The sequence below is a fragment of the Pelobates fuscus genome, chromosome 9 (assembly GCF_036172605.1).
Source record: "Pelobates fuscus isolate aPelFus1 chromosome 9, aPelFus1.pri, whole genome shotgun sequence".
Lineage (NCBI taxonomy): Eukaryota > Metazoa > Chordata > Amphibia > Anura > Pelobatidae > Pelobates > Pelobates fuscus.
This window is the reverse complement of record NC_086325.1, coordinates 46,939,934-46,957,315: the sequence shown is the minus strand read 5'-3', so window position 1 is coordinate 46,957,315 and position 17,382 is coordinate 46,939,934. Positions and strand designations below refer to the sequence as shown.

Genomic DNA, 17,382 nt, shown 5'->3' with positions numbered 1-17,382 from the left:
GCCCAGCTCATGTTATTGATATCATTAATTGCTACTATTTATACCAGGAGAGAATGCTGGCGGAGTATCATAGGAACGGTACTTCATAAATCTCTACATATAGGAAGCACTTTAGTAGAAGTGGAATAAAGGCATTTTATTTAAACCTACGGCCAAATCGCAACGTTTCGACCTATATGGTCTTTGTCACGCTATCAAATACACACACACAGTATACAATTTCTAGGTGTCCATGTGATATAAAAAAATCAAACAATCAATGAAGAGCATCAGCTGATTTTCCTAGCTCATCACTGGCTGCCCATTGAGGGAATGGTAAATTAACCGACCTACAATTCTGTCCGCCAATCATTGCCATTCAGGGTTGGAAGCTTTGTCACCTGATAATATAAATGTGGCGTTTACACATTATCAGTATGGCTAAGAATGAAGGAAGCTATGGTTGTAGGGGAGAGCCCCAGGATTTGTCACACTGCTTCAACACAGTGTGACAAAAAAAAAACAGGGGATTGCATCTATAGACTTACAGTAACATAACCACTACAAGGAGTCTTTTTTTTTCTAAGTTGCTAATAATGAAAATTCCTATGATTTAGACAACTGGAAAAAAACAAACAAATAAATTATATTGCAAAAGTGCTAAACAAAGTCTTCCATAAATAAATAAATCCAGTTTGGCAGCAGGAAGTGCAAAACATTACATGTTTGACAACAGCTGTGAGCATCAGGCCAACAGAGTAGCCAGTTAATATGCTACACTCATACGCTAGATACATCTGAAAATATTTTGTTTCAATACTATTTTAACCATCCAGTTCCCAGTATATACATTCACTTCCTTTGTCCTACTGGCACACTGGCTAATCCTTTAAAAAAAACAAAAAAAAAACATACCATGTATTTTCAAGGTCTGTTTATTTAACGTTCTAGAGATACACTTACAGAGCCTTCCTCTTCCATTTCTAAGCTGTATGTTAGGGCCTCGTCTGGTGAATTATCATTGGGTGGGCTCCATTCCAATGTCAGCCAAGTAATACCAGATTGCACAAGTCTGGGGGGCAATGGTGTGGAGGGAACGCTTCCGGAAGTATAGTAAGGAACTGCTTCACTAAATCCACTGGAGGGATGAGAGGAGACAATCAAAATACAAGTTATGTATACAGCTATAATTATGCAAACACTAAGGTAAATAAATAAAATGGAAGCCACTCATACCTTACTCCCATGTCATTTTTGGCAGCTATTCTGAATGTGTACTTTGTGGATGGGAACAACTTGTTAAGCTTGTATTGTTTGAGATATCCAGAGTAACACTCTTTGAAAGGCCCATGTTTCCCCTTAAAGAGAAAGGAAAAGAAGAAAACTATTGAGATATATATATATATATACACACACACATATATTTCCTGCCATATCCTGAGATATGAAGAATTTCAATCAAGTATGCCTACACAAAGTACATATAAACACTATTAAAAAAAATGACATGCGCAAAACATTCACCTCATCCCATTCCAACAGGAAGCCATTAATTTTTGAACCATTGTCACTAGGAGCCTGAAAAAAAAAAAAGGGGGGGAATAGAAGAATGATCAGATGAAGTCTACAACAAAACATAGTTTCACATTTTGTAGCTATAATCCTTTAAATATCAGCTACATTCTTGCACACTCATGGACAGGACACTGTACATTTTCATGGTTTTGTAATGATCAACATTTTACTGATGAGGAATAAGCCCATGCAAGGAATTTATTTATCTCAGTGGAAAGGATTATATTAGTGTTCCCTCATATAAATCAACATTTAAAATGTTGTTGTACAGGTTGATGCAAGGACACAATAAATTAAGCATTTTCTCACATTAAAAGTGCGGGATCTTCTTCTACTATGATTTGGTTTTCCATTCAGGCAGGTGAGACCATGGCCCTTATATCATTTTCAGCACTCACGATATTTCGAAAAGCAGATGAATGCCAACTACCTATTGTATTATGATTGACCTGGTCAAACTTTGAGGGGTCAAGGTTTTTTACTCTAGAATTTCGTGTCCCTGGTTTTAGTGACAGCTGAAAGATCAAATCTTTACAGAATTTCTTGTCTCAAGTTCATCAAGTATTTATCCTGAAACCCCATTAACACATCTCAGTCAAGCTTGGCATAAACATTGTAAAGACAAAATGTTTCCATAAACTTCACATTTGTTACTTATTACTTTTTCTTACTGGAGACACAAAGAAGGGGCATCTCCTAAATTCTGGATAATGGTGTGCAGTGCACTTACTTTGAGCCTTCATTTTAACCAAAACTATTGCCTGGCTGTATCACAAGGAGTTTTTTAATTTGCTGTGGTTAGGCTGCCTGGAGTCCCCTGGTGCTGTCCCCTAGTTTATAGGCAAACTGTTGATTAGAGTGTTCTTTAAAGATAGCGATGCCCAAAAGGTAGATCACCAGATGTTTTAAAACTACAACGTCTATGATGCTTTGTCATTCTAAAGGCATCTTGTGAGTTGTAGTTCTACAACATCTGAGGATCTAGCTTTTGGGCACCCCTATTTTAAGATACCTTATGCCATGGCTGACACCCAGAGTCATAAGTCACTGTGTCAAGTACCTGTTCCATAAACTTAAGTAAATAAACAGGTGAATACAGATTAAGTAGCTGTGTTGGCATTTACATGCTCTTTGTGTACGAAGTAAGATGGAAGTTCCTCGTTTACAAGTATCCCTTTACCTTTAATTCAACATGTATTTTATGTGGCAATTATTCACACTGTTCGTGATGGAAGGATATGGCACTTAACAACAACATTAGCCAATGAGCATGGCAGCTATAATTATGAACTCTAGACACAAATTCATAATGCAGACAGCAACAGTGGTCACTGAGAGAACCTTATTCCAGAAACTAAACTGGACTATTTGGCTCTCTAGCAGTATTGATTATGGTCTCATATGACTATCTAAACATTTTGGAAAGCACCATAAGCAAGCAAGGCCACAAAAGCTGACGTTCCATGATGCACATAAAGACAGAACTACAGCCATCACAGTTTCAGAACAGAATTCCGAAGGCAGCAAGCAGGCTGCAGTTTACCAGGTGGTAAAAGCAATTCAAGGAGATATATTTCTGAGCAGAGACATACCTTCCACTGTAAGGTCAGACAAGTCCGGCTTCGGTTAGAGAGTCTTGGTGGGCCTGGAGTGTCAGGCTCACAGCTTTGTGTAGTAAAACTCACTAGTTCACTAATGGATCCCTCTAGGGGTGGGCACGTGGCAGAAACTCTATGAAATAAAAGATTGCCTGGATTAAAATCAAAGAGTTTTTCTTCTCTTCTATGCAATAATTTGGTACTGTTGAAACCTTAACATTGGCATTTTATTTCTACTTGTTCTTGAGTTTACTACTCTGGTTATATTGTACTTACCTGACATGGTAGTCGGTTGCTGGCCGTAGGTCAGTTAGCGTACATGTTGTAGCTTCACCTCTGTGGACAAACAACAAACTATTATTGATACATATGATCAATTAGAAGGTCGCACAATGTGACAGCTGGCCACTTGCTGCTTGACAACTCCATCTAAATAATTGAACAGTCTCAATTTCTACCCATAGACTAATACTCCGTTTTATTTTTAAAATTCAGTCTAAACACTAATAGGATCCTAGCTTAATAAAGTGGTTATGGTAAATAAAGCGACAGGCTCACTGCATAGTGATCTGCCCTTCTGGAGTTTAACAATTTTATTTTTTCACTCTATCCAAACAACCCCAGACTGTCATAGCCACACTTCCCCTGAATCTCACACACAGCCCCAAAATACACTTCCTGTAAAGAAGTGCTCATGTTGGATCTTATATTAGCAGCCTGTGTTTATGTTAAAAGTTCTTATCTCCTGCTTTGTTAATTGCCTGTTTGCAAAGCAGCCTCCTGTGTGATCAAGGAAGAAGAAATCAGAACTTCACAGGAAGCAATAGGGATTAGTTCAAGCATGCAGACTTATCTGCACATTTTGTGACTTGTCCCACTGTATTTTATTTTAATCCAATAATTTGGCAAATATCGAATATTAAATTATTTAATGAAAAATTTAACAATTTTTTTTGCATATGTTTATATCTCACTGTGTGCATAATGCTTCGTATTTGATTGGACACTGGCCAGCATGAGCAAGGCAGTTAAAGGGACACTATAGTCACCTGAACAACTTCAGCTTAATGAGGTTGTTTAGGATGAGTGCTACAGCTACCCGGAGCCTTTTTCTTGTAAGCACTGTATTTTCTGAGAAAATGCAGTGTTTACATTGGAAGCTTGGAACACCTCTTGTTGCAGTCAATCAGACGGCCACCAGAGGGACTTCCGAGTTCAGAGGCCCTAAAAAGGCCTCTCGTCCGATGCATCAGACGGGCTATCAGCACACAAAGCACTGTGAACGCGCTTTGTGTGCTGACAGCCTGTCAGCACTGCTGTGGGCGTGGCTTCAGCTGACAGCTGAAGCCCGAACCCACAGGGATGCTGTCTGGCCACAATAGTGGTTGAAGGGGGGGGGGGGGGGCCTACTCTCCTCCCCCCCCGGCCCCCACCCCTGAGCGGTGGGTGGGGGCCCTAAAAATAAGGGGGGCACATACTGCCCCCCGGCCCCCACCCCTGTGCGGCGGGTGGGGGCCCTAAAATTATCAATAAGGGGGGACCTATTGTCCCCCCCGGCCCCCACCCCTGTGCGGTGGGTGGGGGCCTTAAAATAAAAAATAAGGGGGGACATACTGCCCCCCCGGCCCCCACCCCTGTGCGGCGGGTGGGGGCCCTAAAATTATCAATAAGGGGGGACCTATTGTCCCCCCCCGGCCCCCACCCCTGTGTGGCGGGTGGGGGCCTTAAAATAAAAAATAAGGGGGGGACATACTGCCCCCCCGGCCCCCACCCCTGTGCGGCGGGTGGGGGCCCTAAAATTAAAAATAAGGGGGGCACATACTGCCCCCCCGGCCCCCACCCCTGTGCGGCGGGTGGGGGCCCTAAAATTATCAATAAGGGGGGACCTATTGTCCCCCCCGGCCCCCACCCCTGTGCGGCGGGTGGGGGCCCTAAAATAATAAATAAAGGGGGGGGACATACTGCCCCCCCCCGGCCCCCACCCCTGTGCGGCGGGTGGGGGCCCTAAAATTATCAATAAGGGGGGACCTATTGTCCCCACCCGGCAAAAAGGTGGTGGATCAGCTTCGTTGCAGATGAGGTAGTATTTTGAGAATTCAGGAAAATAATTTTGTAAAACTAAGAAATGTTTATATATATATATATTTTAACTGCATTGCTCAAATACAATAAAATAAACAAATTATGCATTTTTTCGTCTAGACTTTCCCTTAAATTGTCCAGTAAGTATCAAGTTCTTACTTACGTGTACACTTGTTTGAAGTTTCCATTTTTGCCACCATTGGACACAGTCACCTCGTACACTAATGCAGCTGGTACGATACTTGTGGGGTTCTCTGGGTTATGGGAACTTATCTGTAAGCTCCACGTCAACACAGCAGATCTGGCCTCCAATACAGACACCTAAATGGAAGCAGAGAGTACTGATAAGAAAATACATATATGAGTTACATGTGTGTGCTATAGCAAAGTTCCATAGATGCATACTTAACCCTTCTAAGCCCTTCTAAGTACCCAATAGAGGAGTAGGCACACCTCTGGCAATCAAAGAACAAGAAGGAAATGAAAAAGCAAAACAAAACCGAAATAATGTAAAGTACAACTGTGTGAGCAGCTGCAACCAAAACTCCCATCTATAAGGTATGTCAGTGTTCAGGGGCAAAGTTATTCACTAAACTGTAAACTGTCTGGAAAGCAGCAAAGGTGGACACATTTTAGGCACGAGAGAAACAAAAACAAAATATAACTGTAAAATAATCAATTAAAGAATGGAAAACAAGTCGGGCGTTTTAGGCACAGCTATTTTGACATCCACTTGGAGAATTCCTGACAATTCACTATTTAATGAATAGCTCATGGTATGTCTTTGCTTATATATTGGTAGCAAATCATTTTTATAAACATTCACAGTATGCTTACAGCAGGCTTCCCCATGCTGGAGATCAGGTCCTGTAGCTTTTTCGGTTCCGCTTCACTATCTAACAAAGACAAAAATAAAACGTAAAAAGAAATTACCATTTGCGCACAGTATGACTCAGTCCTGAAACGGTTTCATTCTCTGTTTTGTTTTTTTGTTTTTTTTCCATTTTAAGTATTTAAAAGAAAAACAGCCAGCTGGTACCGATTTAACAACCCGGACACGGACTACATGCACAGATGTTAGTTTCAAATTAGTTTTGTGATTGAATATTTACATAATCCGCCAGTCTACTCAATGCCTATCAATTGAACCAAACAGCAGGCCTTTTTAAGATCAGTGGCCATTCATGCAGCGAATGCCATTTTACAGCAGATACATAAAAAGCAGCATCCTCTTACATATCCTGCATTAGGGTCTGCAGGCATCGCGACACATTCTATAAAACGAAACACTCGAATGTAGATACTTTGTAATGTGTTGTCTTTAACAGTAGATGTCAGCACACTAACTAAGGAACACTATAGTGTTAGAAATACAAAGTTGTATCCCCCTCCCCACCCCCTGCAATTAAAGGGTTAAAAACCCTTTAAAACACTCACCTTATTCCAGCACCAATTTCCCTGAGCACAGGCTCCATTTCTGCCTTCTCCGACGTCAGAGCGGAGGGGGAATCTGATGTGCATGCATGGCAAGCACTGCGCATGCATTAGGCCTTCCCCATAGGAGAGAACTGAGGCAATGCTTTCCTATGGGGGATTTGAAGACACTAAGGATGTCCAGCATCGCTTCAGAGTTAAACTCCGTGAGATACCAGGAAGAACCTCTAGTGGCTGTCTATAAGGTAGTCTTAACCATGCAATGTAAGCATTGCAGTTTCTCTGAAACTTGCTTCAACTACATAAATATCCAATACTTCTATCCCCGCAGCAAAGCACTCACATTTAAAAACAAGTACACAACACTCACTAACAATTCCCTTTCCCCTCCTCTCCCCCCCTTTTTAACTTTTCTCCTTTGGAATAAAATTGGGATATGCCTAAATCCTGGACTTTTAGCTGTAACTTGAGGACTGGTTTGGTATTATAGCAATAGCTCGTTTTAATCTTAATAAAGATTGTATTATTCTTATGAAGACACCAAAGCCCCTCACTTTCAGAAAAGTTTTCCAGTGCCCTACTTGGTTTCTCAAAAGAAGCAGTAGTTGGGGACCGAGTGGGCGAGCCAGACTAAATAGGTGTGGAGGGGGGAGAAGTGGGTGGCTTTCTGAGTGAGGTGAAAAACAAATGTGGCTATGAATAATCACATAATTAGAAAAGCTACAATGCAAAGTTAGAAAGACAGCTTTAATTCTGTATATCAGCATTGCAAAAAGATATTTAAATGGAGATAAAAAAACAAAAAAAAAACATATTTAAATGTTTAAGTTGAAACACTACCTAGACTGCAGACAAAAGCACCGCTTTGAAGATGAAAAGCCCCAATCCTTGCAATAAAATAACAAGTCATGTATACATTTGCCAAAATCATATTTTAACAGAGCTTATTAGTTCTAGTTTAGTCATGTGACACAATCAAATGACTTATTGTGATAAATTAAAGGCTATTGTTACCACAAAAAACAGAACATAATTTCTTAGCATTTCTATATGTATACATGTTGCAGAGAGGATAAAATCACTAATCTGTCTAATTTTCTTTCCAACCCATGGTACACACTTATTGTAAAGTTTAGGTACACATAGCATTAGTTCTAATCACCGTAGCAAAGGGTTTGGTCAATGGTATCCGAAGGTTTAATTTCATTATTACCAAGGCTGAATGAATAAAAATGAAGTGAATTCTTAATTAAATCTTTTAATTTTTTTCTCAAAAAGTAAATGTGGATTTGTCTCTTTGAACAGAATGAAATTGCAAGGAGGCTTGTTTACAGGTTGCCAAGTTACCGGTCATGGCTGACATTTTTGGATTGAGTGTGACCACAAGCGTTACACGCTTCTAATTCGATTTTATTTTCCTCGCGGTTAACTTAAAGAGATGAAATGGCTGCCAAACTCAGGCCAATGGTCAAATGAATGTCACACACATCACAAATATACGACGTAAACACTGACACAGGACATGTTAAGTTCAACTTTCGGTGCAACTGAGAGGAGTCTTCTGTGAAAACTGAGCTGGTGAAGTCTAGTAGGAGACCATATTCTTGCTCACATTTCCAAGTTTGGATGTAAATATGGATTATTGCTAGAAGCCAAACTGAACAAAGAGACATTCTCAATAAGTTTCAGGTGTGGAAAAGCTCCAGAGTTAACTCAAGGCTCGACTGAAGATGGCTTTGGTGACTACCCAATATTGTGTTATTAACACGTGGATTATTAAAGGATCTCAATGAAGTGGTATGGGTGCAGTAGTTTAGATTTAAGTTTTGTAGAAAGGGAAATGTTTCCGTTGCAGGGTTAAAACGTGCTCAGTGATTTGCCACTTATGCGCACTATGTTCCCAATGTTTCCCTGTGGGGAAGCATTGGATTGGCTGAGATCATCAGGACTGATGATCTCATACATGGAAACAGCACCGCAACAATGGAGAAAAGGTAAGCTAATCTATCTTTTTACTTCACATGCTGGGGTGGAGGGGAACTAATCAAAATAGTTCCTTTAAGTAGAACCCTTTCTGTGTTGTGCTGTGCAGAAATATGATGTTACATCACATTTCAAATCCCTTCACACACAGAACACTACCATGCAATAAACTCTAACACACACAATAAAAGCCCACACAGACGACTGGGATAAAAAATACCCATGCAGTGGAACACAACAATTGCTAGTGCAAAGCATGTCTCTGATCTTCACAGCTGGTCATCACTCCGTGATTACGGTCTTGCCCTATTTGCCACATCACACTTTTTATTGTATCTAACAGAAAGAGCAAACTACGGTTTGATGTCAAGAATACTGTACATACCAGTTTCGCTGTCAGCAGATGGGCTGCCTCGAGTCTTTGTTGCTTGTTTCATTTTAACAAGTCCCCCTGTCAAATGCTGTCCCTTGGAGTATCCATTCTGGATATGTGCATTGGCAGCAAGTTGAGCTTTGTGCGGAGAGGAAGGTGGGCTGTTTAACTTGTTATTGTTGTGCCCTCCGATTTGTCTGTCTTTTAATCTCTTCCGAACTGGATCGGGCACTTTCATGGTTCGCTCATCTCGCTGTATGAAGTTTGTCCGTCCATGAGAACGTGGCTCTGAAGATAAAAATGTCAAATTGGTTAAACACCAACATTGACGATTTATGTGTGAAGAAAAATGAATTGAAAACAAAGTCTTACAAAAAAAGAAATACATGCTTAATAGACAGAAAAATCTATAACATTATAAATGAAAGCAAAGGTTAAAAATATATTTCATAAACTACATAACCACTGTAGCTTATTGTAGTGCTTATGTTGCAAGAGCATCTTCCTCACACCATTTTTGAGCAGTTTTACCTCATCCCCACTGCAGCAGTTGCAATAATATGAAAATTTCTCTTCCGTGTTGGGAGGATTTGTATAGGTAACAAAGAAGTGACACTCTTACATTTTTTTTTTTGTATTTTTTGTTTTTTTTAGAGGCAACAGACAGCCTGGTCTTTGGGTGCACGGAGAGCATCAAACTACTTATAAAAAATAGTTATAAAAAAACTGTATGGACCCAAAGATTCTGCCCCATTATCACTACAAAAAGCTGTAATCCTTATGGTAGGTAGAGCATCTCTTTGACTAAAAGTATATTTTTGGCCTGTGGAAATGTACACATTTCAGGTGCAAGTTTACTAGCTTAAAGGAACACTATAAGGTCAGGAATACAAATGTGTATTCCTGACACTATAGTGTTAACACTATTCAGCCCCCTGAACCCAGGAAGCACCTCTAGTGGTCATCTGAGTGACTGCCACCGGAGGTGGTCTTATCGAGAATATAAACACTGCCTTTTCTCTGAAAAAGCAATGTTCACATTAAAATGCCTGCATGGGTAGGATTTTAGACACCATAACCACTACATTAAGCTGTTAAGGATGTTTCCACAATGCATGCCGCTTAATCTCAGATTGCGAGAATGCAGATACAAGTGTATCCAAGTTCACAGGCCAGAAAACAGTCATTTAAGTGTATATTGTATTCTGTACACATTTGCTGATGAATTTACAGGTGTATATAAAAAATATTTACTTGAATGAGGCCTAGTCATCCACACATATGTGGAGGACATGCTCATCGTTCTTGAGACATAACTAGATAACTGAATATTTGCATCACAAATATTGGCATTCTATATTTATAATTTTACCTCAACCACAGGTGGATCGAAAAGGCTACTTTTTGTTGTGCAAAGTTTCAATAGAAAATTCTGTAAAATTGACAGGATGAGGACCATACAATATAATACAGCTAACAAGATTGAGAATATCTAAACAAAATAAGAAGCCTGGACTCATATATTCTGTTGAGGAAGGTTTAAATATTAGGCTGTACCTTGTTCTTGGAAAATATGTGGTGGGGGAGGAGGATGCTGGTGCATAAATTGGGGTGGCATTTCTCCTGTTCCAGGGACTTGGGAGTAGACAGGATGACCAGGGTGGGGGAGAAGGGCAGGGTGAGGATGCATATAATGTGCGAGGTGCGAAAGCTGAGGGTGTATTGCTTGATGGTAATCTGCGGAATGCGGCAGAACCAATACTTTGCGGACTCCATTTTCTTCCACGACCTGAAACGGCAAACATTCAAGAGAAACTGAAAATAGGTAACTATATGTGTATTTTATAGTAGCTCAATAGAGCTATGCAGAGCAGGATTAACTAGAGACTTTAGGTGGCAATCTAAGGCCCATTAGTTAAACACAAATCCTTGAACCATGAATATATTCTTGGCCTTGTTCACTATACCTAGGTGAAAACTGATGGTGGGGTCCCAAAACAGTAACCTGTTTAGGGCCCCGCGTGATCTCAATCCTTCTATGGAACTATTGGGATTAGGATTGTAATAGGTTTTGGTGGAAGAAAAAAAAAAAAAAAAAAAGCAAAAGCAAAACCAGTAATAAAAGAAATAAATTTGTTACACTGCGTTATAACAATGGAAACATTTTGTTCTTGCTTCGAGGAATGAAGTTCTTTATCTACTTATACATCCTGGACAGTTAAAACTCTTATTGGAACATATTGTTCAATTGCTGCCATTGGTTCCAATGCAGGGATTTGTACACTAAACAGTGACTTAACAAAAAAAAAAACTGGGAAACAAGCTTAATATTGTGGGAAATTTTGTTTCTAATAATCTGCAAAATTGAGGATAGTAATAGCTTTTTTAATATTTGTTTAAATGTTTGTTATAAATGCAGATGTGATCATGTGCAGATTTTCTCAAGGGTCAAAAATAAATTCAGACATATTTGTGGAAACAAAGTAATAAATCAAAGGTAAGCTTGTCCACAATTTAGATATAAAGTATGTGAAGCCAGATATAGTTTAATTAACACATTGTATGAATGAATAGCCCTGCAGATTAATGTAACATCAGTGCGGATCGTCATATTTGATGCATGGTATTGACACATATAAAGGAGAAGATATAACTGTACCAATTCTCATAGTACCAAACAGAGTAAAATACTGACAAAATTATAAAATGATTGCCCAAGTTATTTATTTTTAGAATAAATCATTTAAATATATTTAAAAAAAAAAAAAAAAACATCATTACACAGTTTTAAGTTTCGGCCTTTGAATGAAGAAATTGTGTATTTAAAAAAAAAAAAAAAAAAAAGCAAAAAAAAAAGCATCACTCATCATCTCTGAACCTTCTGGGTGGTATTTGTAATTTATTGCACAAATATAAAATAAATAAAATAGAAGACAGGCGGTTTCTACAGTAAACCACACTTTTTTGGACTCAACATTGCATGGGTGTTTTCTTCCAATAATATGGAGAAAACACTCATAATTACGTTCAATATTAAAATAATTCAGAGCTCTTATTAACATAAGGTCATTTTTAGAAGAAAGCGGCAATAGAATTTGACACATCAGTTTCAGAATTAAAAAAAAATAAAAAAAACACCTCAACAGGATTATTTAGCATTTTATCAAGCCTTTAGGTTGGATAATGATAACATGTGTAGCTCCCACAAAAATGATCTATTGGTGATCTGAAAATATCTAAAATGAATATAGATGATGACTGCATCTGACAAACAAAATAGACCAGTTGATCTATGTATTTATTATAGTTTTGATTTTATTTTTGTTATTGCATATGTACCATGTGAAATAGCTAATTGCTGTGAATATTGATGTGAGGCCCCAGCAGAGACTGATCAATAGACAGGCAGATATTTGTGTCATTGTTTGCCTTCTCTGAATTATGTGTCTGTGATTGACTGTAAAAACTAGCCACGTGTCAAAAAAGATATATTTTACACAGTCAAACACTCATGGAATTTTTTGCAAAAGGATTCAGGGTGCAATCAGCCAGGTTATCGGTTCTCTTACTATATTTATATTTTGCATCTGATTAATGCTTTGCCTGCCTTGCAGTATAATTAAGCAACTTACTAATTCCCAATTGGGCATTACACAAAGTGCTTACAATATTCGGAGCTGTATCCTGTGGCAGGTATTTTACATTCAATGCACACTATGGCTCATTTTTATGTGAGTTGAACTCTTACATATATATCTATATCTCAAAACACCCATAGGTGATCACTTTCTTTGCATTCATTTTTTTTTTCCATTTACCTTTCACGTCAAGCTTTCAAGGAAATCAAATGTCACCTACTCTGATATATCTTCCGATGGCAATTGTCCCTCCATAGATAATTTTCTAAGTGAACAGAGTTACTCCTTGTCATGTGAGTTGAGCGAATTAAACCAACTACAATCAAGTGTCAAACTTTTTTTTTTTTATTTATGTGTGTGTGTGTATATATACACACACACACATATACACACACACACACACACACACACACACACACACACACACAAACAAACACCAATTGAATTCCTCTATCAAGTCATACATGAATTTGTTAATTTGGGGTTTTAACTATTTATGTTTAGCATAGCTCTATAATATCTAGTTTGTACTGGTCTACACTAATAGTAGAGTTAGTACCTATGCTATTGTGAAGTTTTCTTTTTATTGCAATTAGATCCTTGACCAATTCAATAGAATTTTTATTTGGACATTTATCAATATTTAATCAGAAAACAAAAATGGGGCTCTGGATTTTTTTTTTTAAAAAGTGATTTGCATTAACTTGTTCCTATCCACATAGGGAAATTGCTAAATGCTTAAAATATAAAGAGAAGAAGGCAACGGCAAAAGCAACGAAAGCCCAGAAGGGCAAATTGGGTGATAGTTTCAGACTTACGAAGGCAAAAACTAACCACCAGTACGTTATTTGCTTTGGCTCATTAAGGTTATCATAGCATTTCCCTCTGAGCTAAACGGGAATGAAGGATGTGAAGCTGCAATGTATGCCAAAAACATTCTGAAGTTCCCGTCAGTGAATGAGAACAGCAAATTATTTAGCTACTGACAGGAATATAGAGCACAAGGCGATAAAACAAAAATGCTGTGATTTGGAAAACCTGAAGACATAAATCAGTGGATACCTTTTAGCCTTCGCCCCATTATGCCACACAGTGTGAGCATTATTTATCGAAAACAGCCAGGAGGGCAAAGAAAGCCAATGTAAATAATACACTACCAGAAATGTTTCAGAATAGCACAATTTGCCAAGCACTTAATTTGGGGTTTTCAGATTTTGACTGCAGTATATATTACCATGGTACCAGAAGGCTTTGCTAAATAATCCTTAGAATATATGCTACATATAAGTAAAAAGATTAAATGAAAAAAATAAAAATAAAATAACAATAAAAAAATATAAAAAACATTATATCATGAGTAATGGGTAAAAAGTCAGTGACATACAGAAGGCTATTTCCTGCAACCCTTAGTACAGAGATATCCTAATAAGTCCTCAAAAAAACATACCAAAGTTACAACAAAGAAATTTGTTCGCACCAGTCATTTACACAATAAAGATAAAATTATAACTTTCTGAATTCTTGTGGTTTATTTAATAGCAGTAGACAGAGCTCACACCATGGAATAGTGTGAATAAACCACAAGGTTTCTGTGAAGTTTTGACTTTATCTTCATTGTTTGAGAGCCTAGTGAGACTGAATTCCTTTGGGGCACATTTCAAGAAAGGAGAGGGTGAGACTCCACTCAGCCACTTACAATGTTTAAATGGATAATGGGGTGCATTATTGCATTAATGGGATCGTATAGGCACCAAAACAACTATCAGCATGAAGCTGTTTGGTGTATAGATCATGCCCCTGCAGTCTCACTGCTCAGTTCTCAGCCATTTAGGAGTGAAATCACTTTTTTTTCTTTTTACAGCCCTAGCCACACCTCCCTGCATGTGACTTACACAGCCTTCCTTTACACTTCCTGTAAAGAGAGATTTAATTTTTAAACGTATTGTAGTGCACATTCTGTTTAAGCTGTGTTAATAGCCTTCTAGATCTAGTAGGAGCCTCCTGTCTGCAATAAAGTTCAATTTACAAAGCAGGAGATAAAACCTTCTAAAGCAAGACAAAATCTGATTGAAAATAAAACCATTTTCCCATTCAGCTTGTGAGTCACAGCCAGGGGAGGTGTGGGTAGGACTGCAAAAAGAGAAACAAATGTTATTTAATTCCTAAATGGCAGCGGTTGCTAATGTCTTTGGCTACTTGTTCCAAACTCTTTATTCTTAACAATGATATGCAGATGTATAGACATATAATCATAAAATTTACATGTAAGGTGATAATGATTGCTACCTGAGACACGTAGCCAGGCGGCACAAAAATAGGAGGCATCGAACCATTTGGTGACATCATGGGGACATGTGCAGGGCCTGCAAAGGAGAGAGAAAATGAACATATTAGTTGATTAATAAAAAGTAAGACTTCGCTTGTTTGACTTAAATTAATGCTAGGCTCTAACGATCAGAAGAAAATTAAATACATTTCATTTTATAGTTTAACATGCTGTACAAATGCAGTTTTATTAGATTACCAGCATTGTTTCTATGTTATTTTTTATTTATTTTTTAACACTACATGCATTGCATCTGATTAAATGATTATGACATATTTAACAGGAAGTCCTTGACTAACAGACCTTGTGATGTTACACTGTGGCTTGTAACTGTACAGAAGGGTCATAGTCATTGTGATACAAAGCTGGGAAAACCCAGAGAGTTTCATTGAAAGAATGATTCAATCAATCAGTAGCAGTTGAATTACCTTGGATACATTGAATCTGTCCATCTTCTGTGCGGATTGTGAAGGTTTCGCCTGGATTCACCTGCACCAATATGACCTGCAAGTAAAGAGGCTGTTTGGAAGAGTTCAGATTTTTACATGAGATGACTGGAAAATGTCAATGAAAAAAACAGTATTAAAAATTAAAACACCTCACATTTTTAATGCATGTTGAAAAACACACCAAAATGTGGTTTATTTAGTAAAATGAGAATAGCAGAGAACAGGTTAGAGGACTGAAAATGTCAGGCCATAGTAGCAGAACAGAAAACAAATCTCCAACAATTTTTCAAGTTCAGCTATTTTGGCCTATATGTGCAATTCTCCACAATTCTTGCTTTAGAATTTAAACCGTGATGTATTTTTTTTAACATTTTATTTACCCATTTTAAAAGAAACAAGTCAAGTACCATAACTACTACATCAGCTGATCGCTTTCAGCCAATTAACCTGCACTACGGGACTTAGCTCAGAGAGAAAGCTTTCAGCCCTCCTGGAGGGGGGCAGAGAGGTGCCCAGTGGACCACAGGTAAGAAGGTAAACTGTTGTAAAAAGGTTTGAAGGTTTGACTACTTAAATGGGGGGGAGGGGAGAAATAATTTAGTGGTTATGGTGCTTGGAGTATTCCAGTAATATCAGATTCTGGTTTTCACACTGCTACAAGGATTATAACTGCTGCTGGCAATACATTTACACCGGGATTCATTTTTTTTTTTTTTTATTACATTTGAGTTTTGCACAAAAAAAAACAAAAACAAAAAAAAAAACACCATACACACATACAAAGAGAGAGGGGAAAAAAAGTTCTTCGTAGGGACTGTTCTTTAAAGAATGTATTTTTGCTATATGCCAAAAAGCAATCTGATTCGCTTAACACAATGCCAAAGATCAAAGAGTTGACACAGCACCAACTCATTTTTTTGCTCTAGCGCCGGTATCATGGTCTGGTAGTTCTATTGCAGGAATGTAAGCCCCGAGGTTGGCACAGACAACACGTGACCTTTTGTGAACCCTAACCTCATTTTTCAGATTGGAGGTAATGCTATGAGACTACTAAAAGAGGGTCAATGATCCTAGTGGATCACATGACTATGCCAAGTCTGAATGCCTGGTTGTAATAATTTTCTGAAGCACAACAAAAATTACCTGAAAAGAATATATTTTTGACTAATCAAAATAACTGTTGGTGCTAAATGGTCCACAATCTGATGGCCAGCGTACACTGGTCTCAAAGACAAATATTTAGAAGACTGAAAGTTTAGAATTCCTCATAATTCTGAATGGGTAGATTTTGTATTTTGACTGTCTATTTGGGGGATCCCAGATGTCATTGGACTACAATGCTAATAATTATTTGCCAGCTTCTACTCAAAACTTCTAAGTTTGCAAAAACCAAGCTGTTCATTGACTCCATCCATGTACTGCGCTCTCTGATCAAATTAAAGGAAATTAAAGGAAACCTGTCATTATTCTGTTATTGTTCAGAAAAATAAAATACAAAATTTAATAAAGAATATTCTTTAATTTTTCTTTTAATGCATATATATAACACTCCATTTCAGTGCATCTCGTGACTTGCACTTAAGTAGGCAGCCATCTTTGAGTCCTCTTTATGAGAAGCACTGCTTTTACTCAAAACCATGCAAAATATGAGAAGTTTGGCACTTCACATTACATGATGTCTGGATTCATGAATGCACACAAACTCTCGATTTCCTGCGTAGTCTTAGAATAGGTATGTAGTGTTTCCCTCTAAGAGGATTTAAGGATGGCTGCCCCCATAGAACAACAATAAGCCAGGATTTTTGGTCAGAGTAACTCTTTAAGACTGGTAGTGAGAAGATTGACAAACACTGGGAGGCCATGAATCTATTGCGGGCTCCACTTCATTAGATGGATAACGACAATCTATATTAAATAGCATAATCCTTGGGAACCTTACAATGTT

The 17,382-nt window shown here is 38.1% G+C and overlaps 1 protein-coding gene across 3 annotated transcripts in view; it reads right to left on the bottom strand.

The window, feature by feature from the left end:
* LOC134572752 (fibronectin type-III domain-containing protein 3A-like) overlaps nucleotides 1–17,382 on the bottom strand; it is an 82,298-nt gene that overhangs the window by 13,996 nt on the left and 50,920 nt on the right. For 2 of the 3 annotated variants that reach the window (XM_063431912.1, XM_063431914.1), the window contains exons 3-13: nucleotides 15,417–15,507; nucleotides 14,949–15,025; nucleotides 10,582–10,813; nucleotides 9,037–9,312; nucleotides 6,072–6,130; nucleotides 5,398–5,555; nucleotides 3,429–3,488; nucleotides 3,147–3,285; nucleotides 1,504–1,557; nucleotides 1,216–1,337; nucleotides 943–1,117 (exon numbers count right to left, since the gene is read on the bottom strand). In XM_063431912.1, the coding sequence (XP_063287982.1) occupies nucleotides 943–1,117; nucleotides 1,216–1,337; nucleotides 1,504–1,557; nucleotides 3,147–3,285; nucleotides 3,429–3,488; nucleotides 5,398–5,555; nucleotides 6,072–6,130; nucleotides 9,037–9,312; nucleotides 10,582–10,813; nucleotides 14,949–15,025; nucleotides 15,417–15,507 (1,443 nt within the window). The remainder of the gene's footprint in view (nucleotides 1–942; nucleotides 1,118–1,215; nucleotides 1,338–1,503; nucleotides 1,558–3,146; nucleotides 3,286–3,428; nucleotides 3,489–5,397; nucleotides 5,556–6,071; nucleotides 6,131–9,036; nucleotides 9,313–10,581; nucleotides 10,814–14,948; nucleotides 15,026–15,416; nucleotides 15,508–17,382) is intronic. The other variant, XM_063431913.1, reaches the window with a different exon arrangement.